Source organism: Athene noctua, chromosome 2 (assembly GCF_965140245.1).
Source record: "Athene noctua chromosome 2, bAthNoc1.hap1.1, whole genome shotgun sequence".
NCBI lineage: Eukaryota > Metazoa > Chordata > Aves > Strigiformes > Strigidae > Athene > Athene noctua.
In genome coordinates this window covers 110,385,403-110,407,901 of record NC_134038.1, presented here as the reverse complement: position 1 = coordinate 110,407,901, position 22,499 = coordinate 110,385,403, and the positions used below count along the sequence as shown (strand labels likewise).

General features: G+C 42.7%; 2 protein-coding genes across 15 annotated transcripts in view; one reads left to right on the top strand and one right to left on the bottom strand.

The window, feature by feature from the left end:
* Nucleotides 1–612, top strand: part of KMT2C (lysine methyltransferase 2C) — a 201,583-nt gene extending 200,971 nt beyond the window's left edge. For all 10 annotated transcript variants that reach the window (XM_074899892.1, XM_074899899.1, XM_074899900.1 and 7 more), the window contains one exon: nucleotides 1–612. This exon is cut by the window's left edge and continues 3,020 nt beyond it. The gene's annotated coding sequence lies outside the window, so the exon portion shown is untranslated.
* A 1,726-nt stretch (nucleotides 613–2,338) lies between these two features.
* The window catches only part of GALNT11 (polypeptide N-acetylgalactosaminyltransferase 11), a 54,385-nt gene continuing 34,224 nt past the window's right edge, over nucleotides 2,339–22,499 (bottom strand). For all 5 annotated transcript variants that reach the window (XM_074899886.1, XM_074899887.1, XM_074899888.1 and 2 more), the window contains exons 8-12: nucleotides 21,934–22,086; nucleotides 19,205–19,423; nucleotides 15,766–15,870; nucleotides 5,408–5,545; nucleotides 2,339–3,150 (exon numbers count right to left, since the gene is read on the bottom strand). In XM_074899886.1, the coding sequence (XP_074755987.1) occupies nucleotides 3,019–3,150; nucleotides 5,408–5,545; nucleotides 15,766–15,870; nucleotides 19,205–19,423; nucleotides 21,934–22,086 (747 nt within the window). In that variant the 3' untranslated portion in view covers nucleotides 2,339–3,018. The remainder of the gene's footprint in view (nucleotides 3,151–5,407; nucleotides 5,546–15,765; nucleotides 15,871–19,204; nucleotides 19,424–21,933; nucleotides 22,087–22,499) is intronic.

Here is a 22,499-nt window from a genome sequence, read left to right as displayed (position 1 = left end):
CTGCCACAGGCACACGGGCGGGGTAGCACAGGGCATGTCAACCTCAGAAACGGGAGAGAAATGAGCCAGAGAACAAAGCTGCTGTCAGCCACCCACACCGCCAACTCCATGAGTCAGCGAGCGCCTTAAAAATCGGTCCCAGGCCCAGTTTCTTTACAAATAATAAATTCTCAGTATGACAATGGCAAACTGAGTCTGCAACAGCTTATAACCTGGGATAAGGCTTTTCCTTCTGTGCTTCCTATTCAGCTGAATTCCCAAGGGTCAGCTGGGAGCGGTCACTCAAATACAGGAAGAAAACTACAAATTTCCACCTAATCACAGGCAGCCCAGGCAGGGCCTGGCTAAGAACAGTCAACTGATTCAGGGCTCACACAAAAGATTTATAACCCTCCCTTGTTCAAATTCTGCATGCGATGACCTGGCTGCAGCACTGCACAGATACGGCTTTGGCTGAAAATCGTTCACTGCAGAAGCGACCGATGCCATCGCCTCCATCTGCTCCTGGAACCCAGCACCGGTCCCCAGGTCCTGGCCAGGGCTCAGCCGAGGGCTCTGCCCAGCCCCACCAACTCCCACTGAGGCCACAGCCCCATGCCTGCAGTGCTGCTTTCAGGAAAAAAAAAAAAAAAAAAAGTGTATTATTTACATAAGCATGAGGTAGAATATCTATCTATCTTCTTTATATTAAGGAACAACCAGCTGCAACTCCATGGTCCATGAATTCTACATTCTTGTCTGTTATTGCAGGCTTAAGGACCACATGTATTGAGCTGTTTCTGACAGCAGCCTCTGAATTTCCTCACTGGGAGCAAAAGGTCAAAATTCCCTGTGGCAGCACTCAGACTGTAAATAAAGCAACCTTCTGCTTTGCCTGTTTGAGGATTGTTTGCTTTTTGGTTTTTTTATTATTTTTTAAAAAGACAACATAAAGGCCTCAGAACAAAAGGCAGAGCAAGGCTACTGCACAGCCCATTTGACAGTCAAAACAAATTTCGCAGCCTCCAAGAAAGCCCAGCACACAGCTGGGAGCAGCTGTACCCCCACCCGCAACTGCTTCACACTCGCTGGTGGGAGGAGTCAGGGTTAATGAGGCAGGCGTCAACGAAGCTGCAGCCCATCCTTTCACCCCCAACGAGGACTGCAATTAATTCCACACACAACCCAGGCATCCCCCTGAGGAAGGGGGGATTTGTGTAAGGACTGGCGGCATCAGCCCGCTCTCGAGCTGTCGGCACGCTGTGCCGGCTGCTTTGCGGCCGCCCTCGCTGCCGCTGAAGGGCTTCAGCTGGAGGCCACTGTGAGCTGACACCATGTGAATCCATTGCAGCCCAAAGGCCGGGCAGCCCCACACCGCCCTGCACAGCCACCTGGGAGCCGATTTCGAGACTCTGGGTGCCCCTGCGAGGGCCGCCCGACCCAGCGAGGTGCGCAGCTAAAGGGGGCTGGGGTTATTTTTAGAGACACTTCCTGGGAAGAAGGAAGTTGGCTGGTGCCTAACTTCATTATTCCCATTGTAATGCTTTATCTGGAAGAACTTCCACTTCAGCCTATTGTTCTGGTTTACAATTAGACCCTGCTTACCTGGTTCCCCCTGCCCGTGACTCCCTGCTTCCAGGACTGATGAGCCAGGCAAGAAGCTGCTCAGTGGCAAGGGACTGCTCTTACCTGCTCCTTTTCTTCCTCTTGCTTTTCCCCTCCCAGGGCGACTGCCCTGGCAGATGGCTGAAGGACCAAATGCAATCTGTCACAAGTGAATCTCTCCTCTCTGCAGGAAGATGCAAGTCTATAATTACTCCAACATAATCATTATTTGTCTCACACTGCCCAAAATGTCAATAACCGGATGCCGGATGATTTGGTGCAGTTGGAAAAATGTTTCTGCCGCCCAAGCGAAAGAGCAAGGCTGTCCTGGCGCTGCCGACGTCCAAACAGCACACGCTTCCCAGGGAAGGCAGGACGCTGCGGCGTGATAAACAAGGCCAATGTTGCTAAGAAAAAATATGCTGAGTAAGAACAGGTTTTCTCTTCTGCATTCGATTCCACGCACCAAAGAAGCATCCAGGGCTGAGGCAGGAAGTCAAAGAAAAATCAATAGTGAAATAAATGAACTTGGGAAGGGGAACAGAGAAGTGGAGAAAAAAAAAACAACAAAAGACAGAGAGAGAGAGAAATTATCTGTCAAACCTTCCAAGATGTGAGAGAGGGAGAAAGCGCCAGCTGTGAAGAAACAGGAGTGAAAACAAGGGAAGACCCACATTGTATGAACATTAGTTTGCAACAGTCTCTAAACTGGTGCTTGCTGGTCCAACAGCTACAAAGAGTAAGGCCATACAGATTAATAAAAAAATGATGCTTTATTTTAAATGCAACTACTGTCATGAGTCATCAAAATAGACTTTGTAATAGTTACTTTGTTTTAAATATGAGGTGACGAATGACAGCTAAGAATTTAAACTACATGAAATGTCCTAAAATTGTAAATTAAAATAACTAAATTTAAATATTACAAATGACAATTTCCAGAAGAGAAAGGGAATAAAATTATTTTCCCGAAAAAGTAAAATAATTTGGCCAGTAAATCCACACTAAAAACATGAATTGATGAGATACTGCACATGAAATACTCGAAGAGGACTCCTTTCTGTCACTGTCATTTAAAAGATCCACAAAGCTAAAATTTCACAACTTAAATTACATTGCTCTAATGATTTCTCTTACTTAAAAACTGTTCAATAATCCAAGATAATCCAAGGAACCGCTGATAAATTGCACTTCTACACGGTGTTCTGCAGTGGGGCTGCTGCTCTTACTGCTACATCTGACCAGGGACCGGTGACCACCTGGGTCTTCTGCACACAGCTCTTCATCGCAGAGTGTTTTTAAAGGGTCCTTGCCATGGGTGGGCCGGGTGTAGCAGCTGAGGGCTCCTCACAAAGCCCTCCAGAATGACTGGAAATCATGGCTGCAGGGGAAGCAGGTCTCAGCTTAACACTTCTCAGCCGCATCCGCGCTGTCTCAGCTCTCGAAATGCCACTGCTGAGGAAGGGACCCATCACAGATGGCCATGGTCACGTACCCTTTGTGGCTAAGTGGATCTACCACCTTCATGCACTGCCCCACGGAGACCTGGTAGAGGCGGTTGTTCTTCTAGAGGAGAGAGACAGACCGATGGGATTTATTTACTAAACTGCTGTGCTATTCCACTGTCAAACTGAAGCCAAAACTGATGCTTAAGGGGAGGGGATGCTCCTTCCTGCCAGAGGAGCCTTTCAGCAGCCTCCCTGCCACACCAGCCCCACAGCAGCACCATTTAAAAGCCAGAGTGCAACACACCCCCTAACCACATTCAGACCCTGAAACGAAAGTTCTCACGTCCTTACAGGGACCCAGTTTAGATTTTGTCTAATCAAAACCATTCCCCAGCACCCAGCAAAGAGGGAGCCCACAAGGCTACAGTGCACCACAGCCAGGCCCCTGCTCTGCATCTGGCCAGGCGTTAGCAATGCCGCTACCCCAGCGCCCGCGTGTCGGGGAGCTGCCACACAGTGTGATGGGCCTCTCGTGCATGGTGTGTCCCAACAACCAGGGAAAGGCCAGGCCCTAGTCACATGTGCAAAGGAAACAGATCATTCTCCTTCCCCCACTGTCATCTCCCCCCACTAACAGCTTGTTGCAGTGGCTCTGGGCACTTTGGGGCCCCCTTTCTGCCTGGCAAAGGGCTCTCCACACAGCCCCACCAGCTCCCGTGGGCAGCAACCGCCTGCTCTCCTGCATGAAGGGAGCAGACACGTGAGAACAGCCGCACTGGGCTCTCTGTGTCACTGCTTACGGCTGTAAAAGCAGAACTCCAGTGAAGCAGGAGGACACGGCAAGAATACACAGCACTCCTCCAGAACAGCCCCCCCCACCAACCTTGTACTGTAACCCACAGTGCGCAGTCAGCCTTTCTCTGTACCAGTGACTCGCACACCTAACGTATTTCCCCTCACTCCACAAGTCTTCACTTCTCTAGAGTCCCCCCCTGCTCACATATTCCTCAGGTGAAAGGTGCCCCACACCTTCCATTTGCCCTCTCACCCATCTCTGAACCTCCTCTGGCCCCAATTGAGCCTTTCTGAGAGGAGGTGACCAGCACACACACCATACAGGCAAGCCACGTTTTTCTGATTTCATTCCTATCCCCTTCCTAATCAATCCTAACATTTGATTCACTCTCTCTTGTTGTTGATCGTTACCGAGCGCCCACGTGACACTGTTACTGACACTCCTCCTGCACGCCCAGTGGCAACGGCCAGCTCAAAGCCCACGTTTCACACATGAAGATCAGATTCTCCACCACCACCACAGGTATTACCTAACAGTTAATGTGCACTGAATTTCAATGGCCTTTCTCTCAGTCTTGTAAAATCTTTGTCCACTAACTCAAACTGAAGAACCCTGACTAATCTCTTGCCAGAGGTGAATTTTTTCAGCTCGCTACTCCCACTGCCGTTGGCAGCCGTGGCTGTGGCACTGCTGGTGCAGGCTGTGGCAGAGCTGCAAGATGTCTCTGCGAGTGTCAGGCACACACAACCCTGGGCTTGCACGATACCCGCCTCTATCTCCAAACCATCCTGGACTGCAGCAGCCTGCCTTATTCGACTGCACTTAGGAACGTGTGCTGCCAACAAGCAGCATGGTATGAACCCAAGACGGTACATGCAGAGCTGTCCTGGCAGCGCAGCAGGCAGTTCTGGCAGTGCCCTCCTCTTTGTTCAACAATATTTGTACTACAGATTCTACTACGCCAAGGGCATGTGAGGGAGCAGACTCTGATTTAATACCCAGGAGCCAAATTTCATGTGTCTGCAGCACTGGCTCAGTTTCGTGAAATCAGCCACTCCAGACTCTAAATGATTAAACTAACGAGATGCAATTATAGGGCAGAAGCAACTGAATAAAATCTCCTCAATCCCCCACTCTGCCCTGTGTTTCTTCAACACTAAGCAGAAATCACCACATGCACTGCTCCGTCTCCCAGTCCTGCAAACATAACACAACAAAGAGCTGTAGGGTGGATTTTGTTCTCTCTAGCACATCCCTGTGAGCCACAGTGCTGCGGGTGGCTGTGAAAAGCAGAAAAAAAGGCTAAATGGAGCTGCAGAAACCTTCCCATGTTGCAAAGAGCCCACATGTCCCAGAGCACAGCAAAAGTTTTACTCAGACTGAAATGCAGCCCCCAACGCCCAGGGAAATTTTGTACAGGCTGCCTAGACTGTAGGCTAGGCCTAGTACAGTACAATTGACTTGGTACATCTGAGGTTTAGTCATAATTAAACTCAACCCTGCTGTCCTGTTAGTGCTGCTGTCACTTACTGAGACATGAATTACAAACAACACGCTATATGCCAGCCACTCCACTTACCCCGAACGTCCACTGCTGTGAGCCGCCAGACCCGTGACACTTCATGAGACGAGGTGGATCGGATGAACGAGTTTCCAAAACATCCAAGCAAAGAAGATTATTTAAAATCAGCTCATGATCTTCATTGTAAATCCAGACCTGAAAGAGAAGATAGAAAGACATTTATCCCAGTGTTTCAGGGCAAGCACCTTGCACCTTTTGTTCAGCTACAGAGGAGGTGCTCTACCATCTGGATCTGTGCTTGCCACGCTCGCTGCCTTTTTGCTGCCTTTTTTCCAGCAACTGAAACACAGCTGCAGTGCTCTACTGCCTTCCTAACACAACACAGCACTACCTCACGCTGAGGCACTAGAAGGACCCATGGTGATTCTACCCTGTAACTAGCATTTTTAAAATTAAGCAGCCCTAGTACGTTCCTCCTGTCCAGGCAGCTAGACAAGATAACACGACAGGCAAGTGGTGGATCTCCAAGCAGGTGAGCAGCCACTCTCTAAGCAAAGTCATTAAGCCAGGCAGTAAATTTCCATATCCAAAGATGATCCTTTAGTCATGAAGGAGAGGCTGGTAGATTGCCTCAGCTCCACGTAGGGAGCCAGCATGGGGGCCAGAGGAGGATGCTGGATGACAGCAGGAGGCCCAAGAGCTGTGGGGAAGGAGCTTGGCAGGCACACGAGGCCAAAAGGGATCTCCAATCTTCTCTGAAACTGCTGCATTAGCCCATAAACACATATGAATTTATTTAACATTGTGCTCTGGGATCCATTCACAGATGCCGAATGATGAGAAACCAAATTCAGCTGTGCAAATTCTGGAGCCCGGTAGCCTACATTAACTCCCACACTGGTCTCGGGGTCCTACTCCTTGCAGCTGGTGGCCTGGTGCTCAGAAATCTTTGCTTGAGTAGATGATCATCAGCATCCATATGCTATCAAAACTTTCCATACTGCTCTCCAGGGAGCGAGAAAAACTGCTGCTTTACCATTCTTATGCTGAAACTACCTGCTCCACAAGTGACAAGTTTATGGCCTTCTCTGCTCCCCAGCCAAACTGCTTTCACTAGCTGTGCTGTGCTTAGAGGGAGACCACCCCTCCCCATTTCACACCCAAAATATCTTGATCTGGACCTCAAGAACCTGCACAATATCCCAGCAGCTCACACAGCAGTGGGAATTGAATTCAGCCCCTCTCTGGGGCCCGCCTGTAAAAAGCAAGAATGCACTGGTTCACATTGGTGGCTTCAACTGCATTCGGATTCATGAATTTACATGACATTAGAGGAGCTTCTCTATGATCACACTGAAAACCATTATCACCTCTAAAGGAGGCAAGGATACACTCTGTCCTCTCCTATGTGCTACTTTAGTAGAAGCAGGTATTTTTATTGTTGGCATAAAAATAAGTGTCAGGTACCTTCAGTTGCTGCAGTTCATGCCCATACCCTGCTGGCTCTCCCTGGGCTGCTTTGGAGCAAGGCATGTCTGGCACAGCTAAAGGTTCAAGGAAACTGGACCATCAGCCTGACCAAAGGGCAGGAGCTGCTGGTCTTCCCTCCCCCCCTCAGGGCCTTCAGGTCTGCAAAAACCTGGGCCAAGATCAGTAAGGTGGAGGACCTGGAGTTCTCATAACCAACAGGAAACTGATCCCTATGCCAGAAAGTAAAGAAATGAAGGAATTTTGGTGTGTGCACATCAAAATACCCAGGGGTTACACAGGAGCAGGGAAAAGGAGAAAAAAGTATATGAAAACTGTAACACCGCAGCACAGTAAAGAGACAGACCGTGTGGCTTAAACACCAAATTACTGCTGTTCTGAAGGCCCAGCGGGGCCCCTGCACTCACACGGCCCCTGGACAGTATCTCCCAACCTGTCTGAATGTTGAGCAGGCAACAGCCAGCCAGCCAGGGCTCTTGCTCTGCTACAATCCCAGGCTGGTGTGCACATGGAGCATCCCTCCTCATCCACCTCACTTGTCAGTATCCACTCCCTTCCCCCTGATTTCTGAACCTGTGAAGGAGAGGGAACTGAGCCCCTCATAACTGTACCAGAAGTACCTATACCTACAGCCATGCCAAGTTCTGCTGCTGCACTCCTCTTCCAGCCCCATTTGGATTTCACACAGCTCGGTGCTGCAGTAACCATGCCCACTGTGTGATTATTTCTTCTTTTTCCACTAAGTCTGCATGAGTTTCAGACAGCGAGTATAAAATATCAAATTCCAGGCAGAAGTCGTCAGGCAAATAAAACAAATTCTGATTTTTATTTTTTTCTTTTGTCTGACGAAACCAAAAACAGCCTTCTGGAGGGAGCCATGTATGATTCAGGACACTGCCTCAGTTGGACAGCACAATTAAAAAGCGTACAGCTCATTCCTTACCACAGTGACTATTACAATACAGCAAAGGCCACCTTAGAGGAAGTGCTAGTATTACATTAAAATCTGCCCTAACCTCAGGCATTCTGTGCCTTCTAACATACTACTTCTGTTTAAACCCTGTCATGAAAAAGGAAGCATGGTAAGATTAAAGAGAAGAGAATGGAGAAAGAGCAGGACTTGCCAGAAGAGTACTATTATTAAAATAATGATGGAGCTAAATTCAAACAACTGATGAAACTGGTAAGAACTGAGAGAGAAGACTGCAAGAGACACAAGGAGCAGACCTTTAATCAAAAGCTGAGTAACTGGCAAAGAACACAAAGCAGTGATTAAATCCAGTGTGATATTCTCAAGAAAGGCTTACACAAGATGGCCAAAATTACTTTCAAACTAATTATGTGTTTGGTGTAGAAAACAAAGAAAAGAGGAAAAAAGGCCCAAATCTGGGACACATTATGGTTCCAAATTCAGATTAGAGTATCAGTATGAACTTGCAGATTATTAACAGATTCAAGCACAAGGAAAGCAAAGCCACGCCACGGGGGCTTTTTGTTATATAACTACAAGCTTTTGCATACTCCAAAATTTATTAACTACTTTTCTGCTGAAGACTGAAGGATGATATTTAGCTCTTGTTGTTACAAGCTGTCATGAGCAACAGCCCAGTATAGGAAGGAAACATCTCCTGACAGCCAGCACAGTATCAAATGTGTAGAATCAACAAGGTGCCTGCCTGGGATTTACACCTCAGTTCTGAGTGATGTCCTGTTTTATCCTCCTACATATTTTCTACCAAAAAAATGCAATTTTTAAAATTTATTTTATGAAAAAAAAAAAAGGTAGCAGACGAGGTGCAGGATAGTTTCATTTCTACTTCCTAACACCTGGGAGAGTATGACTGTCAGATTTTGGTTTCTAAAAATAGAACTGTGCCCAGCTGCGACCACAGAGGAAAGCAGCCCCTTTAATTGCTGTTCCCCAGAGACACATGCTAATGCCTGATCTCCTCCACAGGTCTAAGGAAAATCACTGACCATTTGCACTGGAGTCAAAGAAAAACACCAGCATGCAATTAGAATATGATGAATTCTGTCTGTTTTCAAATAAAACCCAAATGGCAAATGTCACAAAAAAACCCTCTCCCCATAATTAAACTAATCAAGTTTGGGGTTAAATAAATTATTTAATTTGGTGACTGCTGTCAGACTGGCCTCTTTCTAGCAGCTCTTTTTTCCCTAGCTCTCAACACAGGCAACAGAAGAGGAAAGTGCAAGGACCCCTTCAGCCTTGGAGTGCAGTGGCGCAGAAGACTGACCCTCCTGAGATTCTAGAGGTCCCCAGAGCACCTAGAGATATTCCCTCAAGCAAAGCATTTCAGGTTTGGTAGCGCTCAGATGCCTGCCCAAGTCTCCCACCCAGAGTCAATGCCTTCACCTTTGGCTACAGAGATTCTGCTCGTGCTTAGTCACCCAGACCAACAGTAGATGGTGTGAAATGGGACCCACAGATATGGGGTAAGCGTTCCCACTGCCAGAGCAAAGCTGCCATGCATATCCTCTGGGCACCTGCAGATAAATTCATAGCATGTGCTGGAGTAGGTCTTGTGGACAAAATAAATGGGAGGAGGTCCAAAGTACAAACTCTGTTAGTATAAGCCTTCTTTATTTTTACACAGGTGCAGCTTAGGAAGAACTGAATTTGAATTTAGTCCCCTCAAAAGGTAGTTCTGACTATCTGCAGATTTAAGACTGAGGATTTCTTGGGCTTCTAATACCTTCAGGATTTTATTTCATCTCCATATAACACAAACAAATCACCCAGTCTTCTAGATTGATTGCTAAGAAAACTCCATTAATCTCATTTACATACAGACGGGTAGGCAGAAACAGGGCTTCTCATACACAGCTTAATGAACAGTTTCAGTGATGATTACAGTTTAACTCCTTCCAAGGACAGCAGTGTGACACCGATGACAACTGGATATTGGGGATTTTTTGCTTTCTCGTTTTACTAATATTTGGATTTCCTTACTGGTTTCAGGTTGCCACTGTTGGTAAGAGAGGCATGCTCTTCACTCCCTTCATAAACCCCTATATCATAGTGATCCCCCTGGGATTATTCTTTACCATAAAGAGATAGAGAGCTGTGTTACTCAACATTTTTTTGTGTGTGAAAGATGAAATTATTCCTACATTGAGATTGATGTAAATAGGTAACAGCTAGCTAAACTACTTTAGAGGAAATTCAAGTGAAGAAAGGGTTCAGATGGTGCCTCATCATCTAGAAGGATGGCCCATACTCACTTCCTTTTGAAACATGGAGTCAACTACAGAAGATTGAGTCCAGTGTCAATACAGAGAATTGTGTTAAAACAAAACCTATCACCCGACTTAGGGAAAAACAGCAAGTCAAAAGAATCTGTAATAGATAGAAAACGGAAGCTCACTGTTCCTAGGGAATAAATATTTCAAAATTATATGAAATAAACCAGGAAGCATCAGCCCACCCTTTGGCTTTCAAAGTGCAGTGATATGTAGCAAAAGGCATGGCTGGCCAACTGGCAAAGCTTTGTGAATATACACTCTTATTTGGTCTGCAAATTGCATTAGCACCAGAAGAATGCACTGAAAAATGTCAGTAAATACAATACAGTAACTACTACAGAAACAGTCCTTTGTGTGAAAGAAAATCCCCGCCGTGAACCATGCCGACAGGAGCAGCATTCCAGTACTTTCATCAGTTACAATCTGTTGCTTAGATTGGCACTACTGTAATATTCAATCAGACAGTTTTTAAAAGACAAAAATTCAGCTTAAGAGCACAACAAAGCTGCCTCAGCACTGAGGAAGAGATGTGCCTAGCAATTCGCATCATCACAGCTATTTGCTCCTGTTATTACAGACAACAATGACATCACAGCACCAAATGATGGCAAAGTTTGGTCATCTATAAACATTATTTTAAGCTACTGCTATTCCAGAAATCCAATGTTCTCCTGAAGGTCATTCCAAAGCAGATACATGCTTTCTGTTTCACAGTTCAGTGTGTCGCTGATGTTTCATGACAATTTGTTAGAGGGACTGAACTGTGTTCCTCCAATAGTTTATGGAAAAGCAGCAAGTAGACTTAACCTGCACATCTTCACAATCACTCCAGACATGTGTTGTACCAGAAAAATCAAACTAACAGCCATGACCCGGAGGTTCAGGGAAAAAGATTTTACAGAAGAACCACACATGTGAGCACATCCTTCTAGATTCTGACTCTTGAACAGTTTGTAAAGTATGCATGCTTACATTTATAAAGTGCTACAAGAGCATTAACTGAGCTTTTCTGAAGTCCTTTGCTCAAATCAGTTATTTTTTTTAAAGTCCCAGAGCACTGATGCATGCGCTTAGACACCTTAGCACCATGTCCAGCTTTTTAAAGTTTAATATATTGCTAAGAGAAAGGTTAAGTTAGTGAAATGAAGCAAACACACAGATGACAGGTTATAACAACACAGAAAGTAAAGCTCAGGAGTCAACCTAGTGTATTTAAAAATAAACAGTAGAAAAAAAAATTCACTAATTCAGCGGAGTTTAAGAGGAGATTTTTTTTTAAAACGAACTTGGCTTTAAGCATTTAGGTCAGGAAGAAGGCAAGCACACGTTAAACACATGACAAACCCAATCTTCATTCAGCTGCTAGATCACAAACACTCCCAGCAGTTAGTCTTGTTGGTGGCCTTTATGCTTCATTCCAAAACCTTCCTTTTCAGCGTTCTTTGATGCTTCTCTTCCAAGCTTCTCAGTAACTACTTCTGCTCCTTCTCCTTTAGGGCAGTATCCAGCCCAAAGCCAGCTTCAGCACCCTTGTCTCCTAATCACCACCCAATTAACCTTGGCATGATGTTTTTGCCACACCACTCAGTTATCTACGTCCATTTTCCAGACATCTCCAGCTTTTCATGATGATCTTTCAAAGTGCTTAAGTATCTTCTATCCTCCTTCAGCACCCAAGTTCTTGTGGCACTACCTTGGGCATTCTCAGTTTTGTTTCCAGAAAGAGGTCACATGCACTACTGAATTTCAAGAGGGTGTTTACTTCAGTAATCTTGGGAGTTCCTACACACAAACCACTCTTCAACTATAAAATTTGTCATTACATGTTGGTCTTCTGTTTGCAAAATTCACATTCGGTTCTTTTGCTGCTTTTGTTACTTCAGACCTCTCCACACTGACCCTCTTTCTACTAGATTCTGTCACCTCTCCTATTTTTTATATTTCCAACAGTTTTATCATTTATTCCTAAAGTTGTGTTCAATCCCCAGAATTATCCCAAACTTAGTATTTTTGTTATTGAAATGTTGTAGTTTTCATTATAGCTTAGAGAAAGACAAATTCTGGAATGCTTTTTCTGGATGCATCACCTTTGTGAGAACTACTTCCCTTAACGCTTTTTCTCTATATAGCAAAAAGATGAACTGTCATGTCAAGTCCTAGAAAACAGGATACTTTGATGTGCTTGAATAATTTTTAGCTTTAATGATGACCATCTAAGTCAAAGTGAAAAGTATTACCCATAATGGTGATACAATTGCTAGTCTCACAACATCTGTTATTTCTTCTATATCAAGGAGTTAAGTGAGAGTTTTAAATTTTTCAGCAGCCATGAAGGCTAGAGAAAACAAAGTAAGCATAAACTAAAGGCAAAACAGCCTTGCTTGTAAGGCCAATCTCACTACTTCAGGGAGTCTTGATTTCCCCACACACCCACTTCTCAAGGTCAGCTCTCACATGTGTGAATTGTCTATATTACACAGAAGACCATTTTCCAGCCAAGAGATTAAACAGAAGATCATTTTTCAACCAAAAGAACTGCAACCAATGAGTCTTAAGGCAGCTCAGTTTTGTTTTCTCAGCCCTTTGCGTGTATTCCCAGGTAGAGATTGCACCTCACTCCTTCAACTTACTCAGCAGTAACATGTATCTTTCAAGGGAGGATGTTATCTATTCACTGAACAAAAGCAGCCTGTCAAGAAGGAAACAACAATAACTTTTTCCAGTTCCTCAGGAACAAATTAACTGGCATCAAATTATTTCCACAAAAAGCACAAGGCTGTGGTACTCACTGTCACAGGACACCAAAAGATTACATGAGGTCAAAATACAATTAGATACTCACAAAAAAGCAAATCTACAAAAACACCATCTTTGGCTCAGAAAAACACTAAAAGTCACGAAAATACTGCTCACAAAGTGCAAATGTTATCTTCCAGAATAACTGTCTGCATTAAGCAACATACACTTAACTTGCTGTCAGTGGACATCCAGGGGACAGGATACCTGGGTACCTGCCTTCCACTAGACCCAACACAGGCTTTCCTATTCGGCTAAAGGCATAAACCAGACGGTTCTTGAGCAAAAGTCAGGTGAAAATGCCAATGGGTTGAATGTTACCAGAAATTACAGCAAAAAGCTTCCAACACTCAAGAAATTTCTTGCTATTTTTGTAAGCAGAAGCTGTTAAGGAAGTGGCATTTTTCTCTACATTGTTCCCACATATCTAGAGCAAGATTGTTCAAGAGTATATGAAAGCAAGCTGGCTGAATGTACTCTTGGGATTCATTAGGAGAGCAAAATAAGTCTAATGGCAGAAAACCAAGTGTTGGTTATCATACTTCGTTGGAGAACAATATCACTATGAAAGAAGATAGCACAGCCAGGGTTTTTTTGAGAACTAATTGCTTCATTTACTTCCAGTAAACTAGATTAAGAGAAAAGAAGCCAAAGATCCATGATCTGAGCATCAATTTGTCTTTCTCAAAACCAAAAGGCTTCCTGAAGTTTCTGTCTTCAGGAAGAAAATAAATAAATAAATAAATAGAACAGAAAAAGGTTTTGCTAAAGAAACACAAGAAGCCACGTGGCAGTTCACTATTAGAAATATTGCAGGAAGGAAAGGGAAACAGTAACTGTGAGGACCTATCTGTTCTTACTGTGGGCATAATCCACTGAGTCATGGCTGTTTTCTCACTCACAGACTGAATGGTTCAAAAAGGAGCATAACACCTTTGGCACTGTAAGTGTACAATCACTGGTGCCAACCACTTACTATTCCATTATACAGTCTTTACATTTTCAAGACTTGATGACTTTCTTACAGCTAATGGAAGAGATCACATACGAAAACCTTCACTCCCATTCCAGCTTAAATTCATCCCCCTTTAAGAGAGGGACCCCCCGTTTGGTCATAGCAATGATTACTCAGTACTCCAGAGGCAAAGTGCAGGGATGTATTGCTTGGTCCTAAGTGACAACCGGAGGCCATGTGTCTAGAGGCAACCATACTTTATCCAGACATGGGCTAACACCCTTCACACTGTCTTCCTCCGTCACATTCAACTGGTGAGGCCACAGGTAGGAGGCAGAAAGTCCCAGCAGTTGACAAAGCACACAACTTTTTGTTTGGGACTATCACAAATCATCCTTCTTCTACTGCTGCAGTCTCCATACCCTGAAAACTACTGGCCATTTCATAAAGTATCAAGTTAGTCTCGCACAACCCCCCTTTGGTAAAGCTATGCTGCATTACATTCCATGCTCTATTTATTTTGTGCCTTTTATTACTTTTCTCTTTAGATGTGATCTAGCTTTTAGACTTGGGTCCCATGGGCTCCTAAATCATAATGCTCTCAATGTAGTTCTTAGCTAGGTGAAAGTCTTTGTGGCACTAGATGAAGATCTCTCTACCTATGAGATTGTTCATCCAAGTCCTGAATTTCTGTTCCCTGAAAGAACAGAAGTGGAATAGCAAAGGCTTCATGTAGTAATATAAAAACTCCCATTAGATTTTCACATCCATCCCAAATTAATCCCCAGATCAGCAATTCCCCTGAAGCCAAAGTATTTTCTAAATTGCTTAGAATTCCTTATGTTTAACCATAAGAACAGATCGTTCATTCACCCCAAACTACAGCCACTCCAGCAGCAGAGGCCTAGTCGGACAGTACACAAAGAACAACAGGCCAGGAAAATACTGCCTTAAATCCCAGTATGAGCAACTGAAATGCTGGGGTTTCAACCCCAAGCCCCAAATTAAGGTTGACATGTGGGTGATTCCCACAGCCCTTCACAAAGGGGGGGTGAGTTTGCCTTTAGGCTTCCCTCCAGGGTGCAGCCTTGCAGGGAGAACCATTGGGTAAATGAGCCCCAGGTGTCCCACATTAAGTAACCAAAGGTCAGGGGTCCCACTTAGGGATAAAAGCTGGGACCACTTGCAGGCAGGGGCAGTGTCTGTCTGTGAGGTGGATGCACTGTGCAGAGTTCCCTGTTGGGGAAGGACCTCCCGCCTCCCTGGGACTGGGCTCCAGTCAGGTCTGGCCTTTGTAAACATGGGCTGTGTAGAGATTCAGTATGTGGCTTCCTTGGTCTTATGTATTTGGTTTGCTGACTCAGTTGTCTCCCATCCCTTCTATGGGAAACTGCATTTCACCATTTATTCCACCCATTGTTGGTCGTGTGGTGTCATTGTTGGGGTCAGTGGGATTGATGTTGATTATGTATAATCTGACTTGTTTGTACCCCCAGCGCTCACCCATGTACTGACCCTTTTGTATCAAATACAATTTGGTTATTGGTTCATCTTTATGCTGGCTGTGTCCTTTATGCCAGGCCTAATAATTGGCAAAACAGCAACTGACTGAAAGAGCTTCTACAAATTCTGAAGTGTCCATTAGTGGATTATGAACATATCACGAGCCACTTAAGGATAGTCTTCAGGCACACAGAGATTCGTGCCAAAAAGATAGATTACAACACTCAGCTTTAGTAGGTACAGAGCAGTAAGCTCCACAGTCTCCTCAGCCAGACGTGAAGTTTGAACAATACTCTGAAATCAGCCTGCTGATGAGATGTTATACTTGGGCATTTTGCCAGCAGGAAAACATATTAGCCATTTGTAAGATGTGAATCGCTATTCAATATAATTAGGAATATCATACCTGATTTTGATCATTGTAGTCACATTCTCGAACCACGACCAGGCCTCCTTTCTGACTTGGGTGACCCTGGGCAACGAGGCATTTGTTGGTTTGAAGGTGATACAACTATAAAAGGAAAACAGTTTAATGGACAGAGTAAGCAACAAACATCACATACCAAAGAGAACATTGGTAATGCCTTGGAAGCCCTAGAACTCAGCATGCTCACAAAACACCCACCTCCTTGCAATTAAAAAAACCCCCAACCTTTCTTCCCTTTTAAAATACCATTTTGTTTTTCAGAAAGTTTGGAGAAAAAACAGTATTAAATAGTTACATTTTGCTAATTACATCAAAATTTCCCTCTTTATGGTACAAGTGCAGTACACATAACCTGGCTCAGCACACACTGACCATACTCTCAATTTTCTTTCCCCTCTTCACTCCCCATGAAAGTCTCAGGTCCCAGATACTTGCTAGCTCAGGAACACTGACTATAAAATACATTTTACTAGAGTTTAGCTTAAACATAAGTCCCATCCTACAGCCTCTCTTCATGAAGCAGGACCACATCTTTGAAAAAGGAGAAGGAATTACCTAAATACAAACATCTTCAGAGATCTATGTTGTTTGCAAGTTGACTTTCAAAAGCATTTCGGTAACTGAAAAGCCATAGTTATCAGCTATGTTATTTTAATGACAGATCAGGGAAGAAGAGAATATTTTACAAACACCCAAATGCTCATTCCAGTTCAAGTGCACTACATAATTTCATTTGGAGTAATGTTATATCAGAGTACTAGATTCAGGTCAGGAGCTGGAACCATCAAAACTGGAAGCATCTACCATCAAAGCAAACAAGGAGGTTCTCAGCAAGTTAGCAATCTCTCTCCCGGTTTGGGGAATGATGCCCACCCTAGAAGTCACCCATCTGCAGAGTTGGACGATTAGGTTGTCCTATTCCAACAGTCAAGAATCATTCAGATCTTGATGCAATCCCACAGAGTTACTTAGCGAGACAAAACACCTCTAGTTCAGCTTTAAATTATATGCATGCCCTAAACTAACTGGTAGCCCGCAGAAGACTTCTTTTCAGCCTGATTATTTTTCTTCCCCTGATGTGGTGGGGATCAGGCTATTCAAGCAGCAATCACTGCCTGCACATCAAGAACTGCACTGCACACAGCCAAGGGTACAAAGGAGAAAGGCAATTATTCTAGCAATGGCCATAGCTATACCATTTCCTTCACCACAGCAAAGAGCCCCGCTCTCTACCGAGTGAATGGGAGTACATTTTACAGGCACTGGGTGTGTGCATGTGTGGGAGACAGCAGGGCCCCAGATCTGGCATGCACATTAAAAATAATTATTTCCAATCTGGAGCTGAATGTAGAGGAAAGAAGCATTTGCTGTCCTGAACTCAAGGCCAGGATGATTAATTAGCTAGCTGCATTTTATTATGAAGACATAGCTGTCTCAGTATTTGTATCAATTCTACAGATTTTTAGAAACCAAAAGACACTTCCAGTAATAAAAAGAAAGAATTGCTCCATCACATGACAGAAACATTAGAGTACAACTACCAATAATATTCTTCACTAAACACCATTTCTGGCAATAGCTGTCCCAAGGCACATCAACAGTCTCCTCAAGTGCACGATGTTTCTCCTGTTCCCTACACACATCTGAAACAAATTACACAAAACCTTCTAAGTAACATTTCCTCACACCCCAGAGACTTCTAGGAGAGATCTAATTTTCATCATTCTTCACTCAGCAGAAGGTTTTCAAACCATACAGCTACATAAGTTTTATATGATTTTTGTCCTTGTTTTTATTGGCTGTGGTGATCAGCATTTGATAACACTGTTAAGAACTGTCACAATTTGTGATCATTACAGTTCTTCCCAGCTGTCAAACCAGCACTTATCTCTGGCCCAATTAGCTTTTGAGAATAAACTGGGATTTGGAATGATTCATCCTGAATCCTAAGGAGTCTGGCACGCATTGGTGACATTGGCTGATCGTTCTGTTCCTTGTAGGCATCTGGAAATAGTTTATACAATCATCAGAGCCAAAGCCGATTCTCTCACACAATGCTGGGTATAATTCCTGAACCCTGGAGAACAAAGCTAAGTAACTGCACTTTTCTGTGTCTGGTCTCCCTCTTCTTAAAGGGTGCACAAATTACACCATGGGAAATTATTGCTAGAAAAATTTCCCCTTAAGTGTTGTTGAGGGATTCAGATCCCTCAAGTAGCCTCCCCCACATCAGCAATTCCTTGGTTAGACTTCTGTTTGAATGAAAGCAGAAAGCTATTAAATTTAACAGGGGGGTGTCCATGTGTGTGTCTGACCAGAGGAATTTAACAACTAGGGTAATCAGCTCATTGTATCAGTTTTATTCAGGGAAACCACACATGTTTTACCTAATAACTAACTTTACAGCTTGGCTAGGATACTATTATAAAAACACTGCAAAAACATGGATTGCCAGATAACTGCTTCCAAGCAATAAAAATCTAATGATATCAACAGGTTCTGCATGAACTCAGGTCCTCCAGCCTGAATGTATCTGCAGGACCAGCAACTCTCAACAGCTACTGTAGTCTGTGTTACCTTGTGGAGAAGGTCACATTGCTATTTAATGCTCCCAATTACTGAGCTAGAAGGGAATCTGCCACACATCATCTATGTGCACATGAAATAGTCTATTCAAAGAATATTTGAAAAACTTGAGAAAGTTGTCTTGGCTTTGAAGTTATCCATTATTTTTGGGAAACATAAAAAGGACAAATCAGATGAATTTGGTGCTGGAGAGAACAGATACAACTGTATGCTGGCTTTGCCTGCATACAAACCTATAAACATAGGTGTCAGAACTAAGGCATGAATTTAGCCATGATTTCCTTCATGAATACAGGTAAAAATTTATCTCCTCACTTCTACTTTAAAGAAAAAAGGATCAAAACTCATTTTTTGTTCATTATCTAACAGTGAAGACTAGAAAAGCCATCATCAGTCTCAAATGGAAATGTTCATCTTCGCAGAAAATTAGTTTCCAAACTCATGCCTTTTACTGGATAAATTACATTGTACTCTTATCATAAACCAACAGAGCATGAGTATTTGAGGCCAAATTTCTCTCTACCCAAATCCATCTTCAGAACCAACAGCCATGAAAGTTCATTCTAAAGACATCAAAACTGCATAACTCAGAGCTTTGAGGCAAGAAGTCTCATTGAATAGTATCTAGTGTGATGAACTGAAATATAGATCAGAGTGAAACTGATTTGCCTTTGTCTAAACACACAGATTCTGTTATTTTAAAGACAGCTCATTGCAAAACTAAAACTCTATACTGTGTGGAAACAGATTATTGTTCTTGTATTTGAGCAAATCTTTCAGAATCACAAAATAATTTTAAAAACAGAATTCCGTATTTTTAAGTTTATCTTACCCTTCCACGCTGGATTATTTTTGGTCGCTTCTGTGCTCTATTAATGAAGACTGGCTGTGGAGCTTTGGCATTGGGCCCAGATATTTGCATCTCAGGATAGATATTATCTAAATACCACTTAAATGACTTGCAGTTCAATCTTTTTCTCAGTTCTACACGGTCAGTAATATTTCCATAGTTCCTCATCCTTAGCTCAGGTCTCAAAGCAAAATACTGCTCCTGTATTTAAGAGAAACAGGTTGGGGACAAGAAGAAAAGAATTTCAGATTACTGATTTCCAACTCTTTCCTGTTTGCAGAACTCCCCTTTGAATTTAATTTGCTAATGCTTTAAACCATTAAGTTTGAAACTGGCACTAGGAAATTCCAGTATTTAGATTGCCACAGGAGGTGAGATTTATCTTGCCTATGTCTGAGCTAATCTTTCTAGACTGCTTCTTTTGATGAAGGCATTTCTTGGGCATCAATCTGCTGACCTTTTTTAGATGCCAACTTGAGGAGGAAACAAATTAGCCTCATACTCTGTTGACAATAAGGGCATCCTAAAGTCATTATGTCAGAAACAGATGTGTGCATCGTCATCCTCATCTGGCAAAGATTTCTTTAAATTAGTTTGATTGCCCAATTGATTATTTTCATTGTTGTGAGGTGCAAGTGTATTTTGTCCTCCAGTTTCCAACCTTCCAACTTTACAAGTTATCAGGGCAAAAAAACCTCCATATCTGAACAGACCTATAAAGAGGACTACCTTGTGAAGTTCAGTTTTTCCTGTTCATCTGCATCACCTCCAGAAAGGCTCCCACAATGGTATTTTTTCATGTTCTAATTTATGATTGTACTTGGATTTGTACCTGGTTAGCAGGGACAGATTAATATTCCAGCTCAATTTTATAAGATGTTCAACTCTAACAAACAGGGACAAACAGGAATTAATGAATGTACAATGTGGCACGAATACTATTATATTACCAAAATTAGAAGAAAAATCCCCTTGTAGAGTCTTTAATTCCAGCTAGATGTACAGATCTCACAGAAAAGGCATTGTATTTGCACGTTAACTCATTTACTAGATATTATTTAGAAATCAGTTTTCAGGGCACTGAGCTAAAGTTTTTTGTTGGATTAATCTCTAGTAGACATCTGGAATTTGCTTACCATAATGTGGCTCTGACAGTTTTCAATTATCTACTGCCATCTCTGATATCCAGATGACAGACAGTGTCATCAAGACAAATTACACATCTGTCCTTATCAGGATCTTTGAGCATTTGGATGCACTGGATATATCACTCCTATTTTAATAGCAGAGGAAGGAGAAGCATTGAGTATACTGGACTGTTGGACAACTCTGAGGAAGTTTGGAGATAGACTGGACATCGCTATCAGAAATTCGTCTGCTCCAAAAAAGTAGCTCTGCTATTTCAATTGCATTTTTTCCTGGTTTAAGTTCAAATTTTAGTATCCTACCTTTTCTGCATTATTTCCATTGTATACATGAACCTACTTCTTTTACATTTTGCTTTTGACAGTTACGAAAATTTAGCTGTTTCCCTTCCATTATGCAACTTTATTAAATATTGGTATTTGCTCTTTGCTGCAAAACAGGTCATTTAAGTCTTATCTTTGTACCATTCATCATACAATCACTTCAGTAAATTATATTGCATTACACTTATAAAAACAAAAATATTTTCAGGCTTGCCTTCCATATGTAAATCTGTCATAACTATATACTCTGGCAACTATCAGAGAATTAGATTAGAAACAGCTGGAAGCATTCAGGAAATAAATCTGTGATAAGAGACTGCTAGAATCAGCAGTTTAAGTCCTTGTTGGACAAAGCAGTATCAGCTGGAAATTATAACAAAGAATCAATTCCAAGCTTCAGAGAAAGCCACCATTAATCACAGAACAACTGTGTCCAGACACCAATAAAAGAGAAAGTGATAGATCAAATCCACCAATGCATTATGGAGATGGAGAATGAAGATAAAAATTAATGACCCCTAATAGGTTCCTCAAACTGACTGCACATCAAGATAAAGGATGGGGTTTGAAACATAAACCTCTAAAGAATATGAAGTTAATAAAATAGGTCTTGTATACAAATTGTAAGGAGCACAGGAGCTGGCCACAAAACAAATCCTGTGGTCTCACAAGACACAATGTCCTCAAGTATCACAGAGATGAGGGCTTCACAAAAACCTGATCTACATTCAAAAGCATCAGTACCAAGATCTGAAGACAAGGAAGGAATTCACTTGCTCTGGAATACAGAAGTCAATCCTGACTGATCTTCTAGGACAAAACAGACTAAGAATCAGACAGCTAACTAAACCAGAAAACAAGCAAGCAACCAACAAAATCGCTGTTTCACTAACATGGAAACTACCTTAAGGCATATAGCAGTATATAGCTGCCACATAATACTGATTTGGACACAAAGCAATACAGAGCTTACAAGAACTCACTCATCATCTTCCCCTTCATTAAAAAGGCATAAAACTGAATCTCCTGCAGGCAGTGTAAGTAAGAGGGAGGAGACTTGAGCACTCAAAAGCCAACTGACAATCTTACAGAATTTAGGAATTCATGCCAAAATTAAATCACACTACAAAATAAGACTATAGAAGAAAGACCCCATTAGAGCTGCTAACAGACTCCAATGTGATACAGTCCTTTGACAAATAAGCCAGTTAACTTATTTCATGACCTAGAAATGTCTCTTACCTTATATTCATCCATCCACACATGTGCCAGCCTCAGTGAGTTATGAGCCATAGTGTCCTGTCCCCCTGGTGAGCCATAGGGACGCCTTTTACGGAAAATGTGTCCCACCCTGGAGCAGGGGATGATCAGAAGTCTGCCACCACACATCCAGATCTGTCCAAACAAAAGCAAAACAGACCTCATTGTATGTATACTGGCAATGTATGTATACTCATTGTATGGATACTTAGGCAGATCTATGCATTATGATGGGACTAGGTGTCAGCAATGTTGTCCCATATATCATGCTTTCCGATAAATCAAATTATCAAATCCACAGGTTAGAAAATATTATATTTTTGTAATATCATCACACTTGCCACATAACATGTCATGGCTTACACAAAACAAATAGTAAATTTTCTAAAATTTTATGCTCTAATGACCTATTAGAAAACACTGAAACCTACTGGCCAGGATTCAACTTGCTGATTAACATGTCCACACTTCCATAACAGGTAATGAAGATCAGTCAATATCATCAAGGGAGCCTGGAGATCTTTTCAACTAAGTATAAGCACCTATTT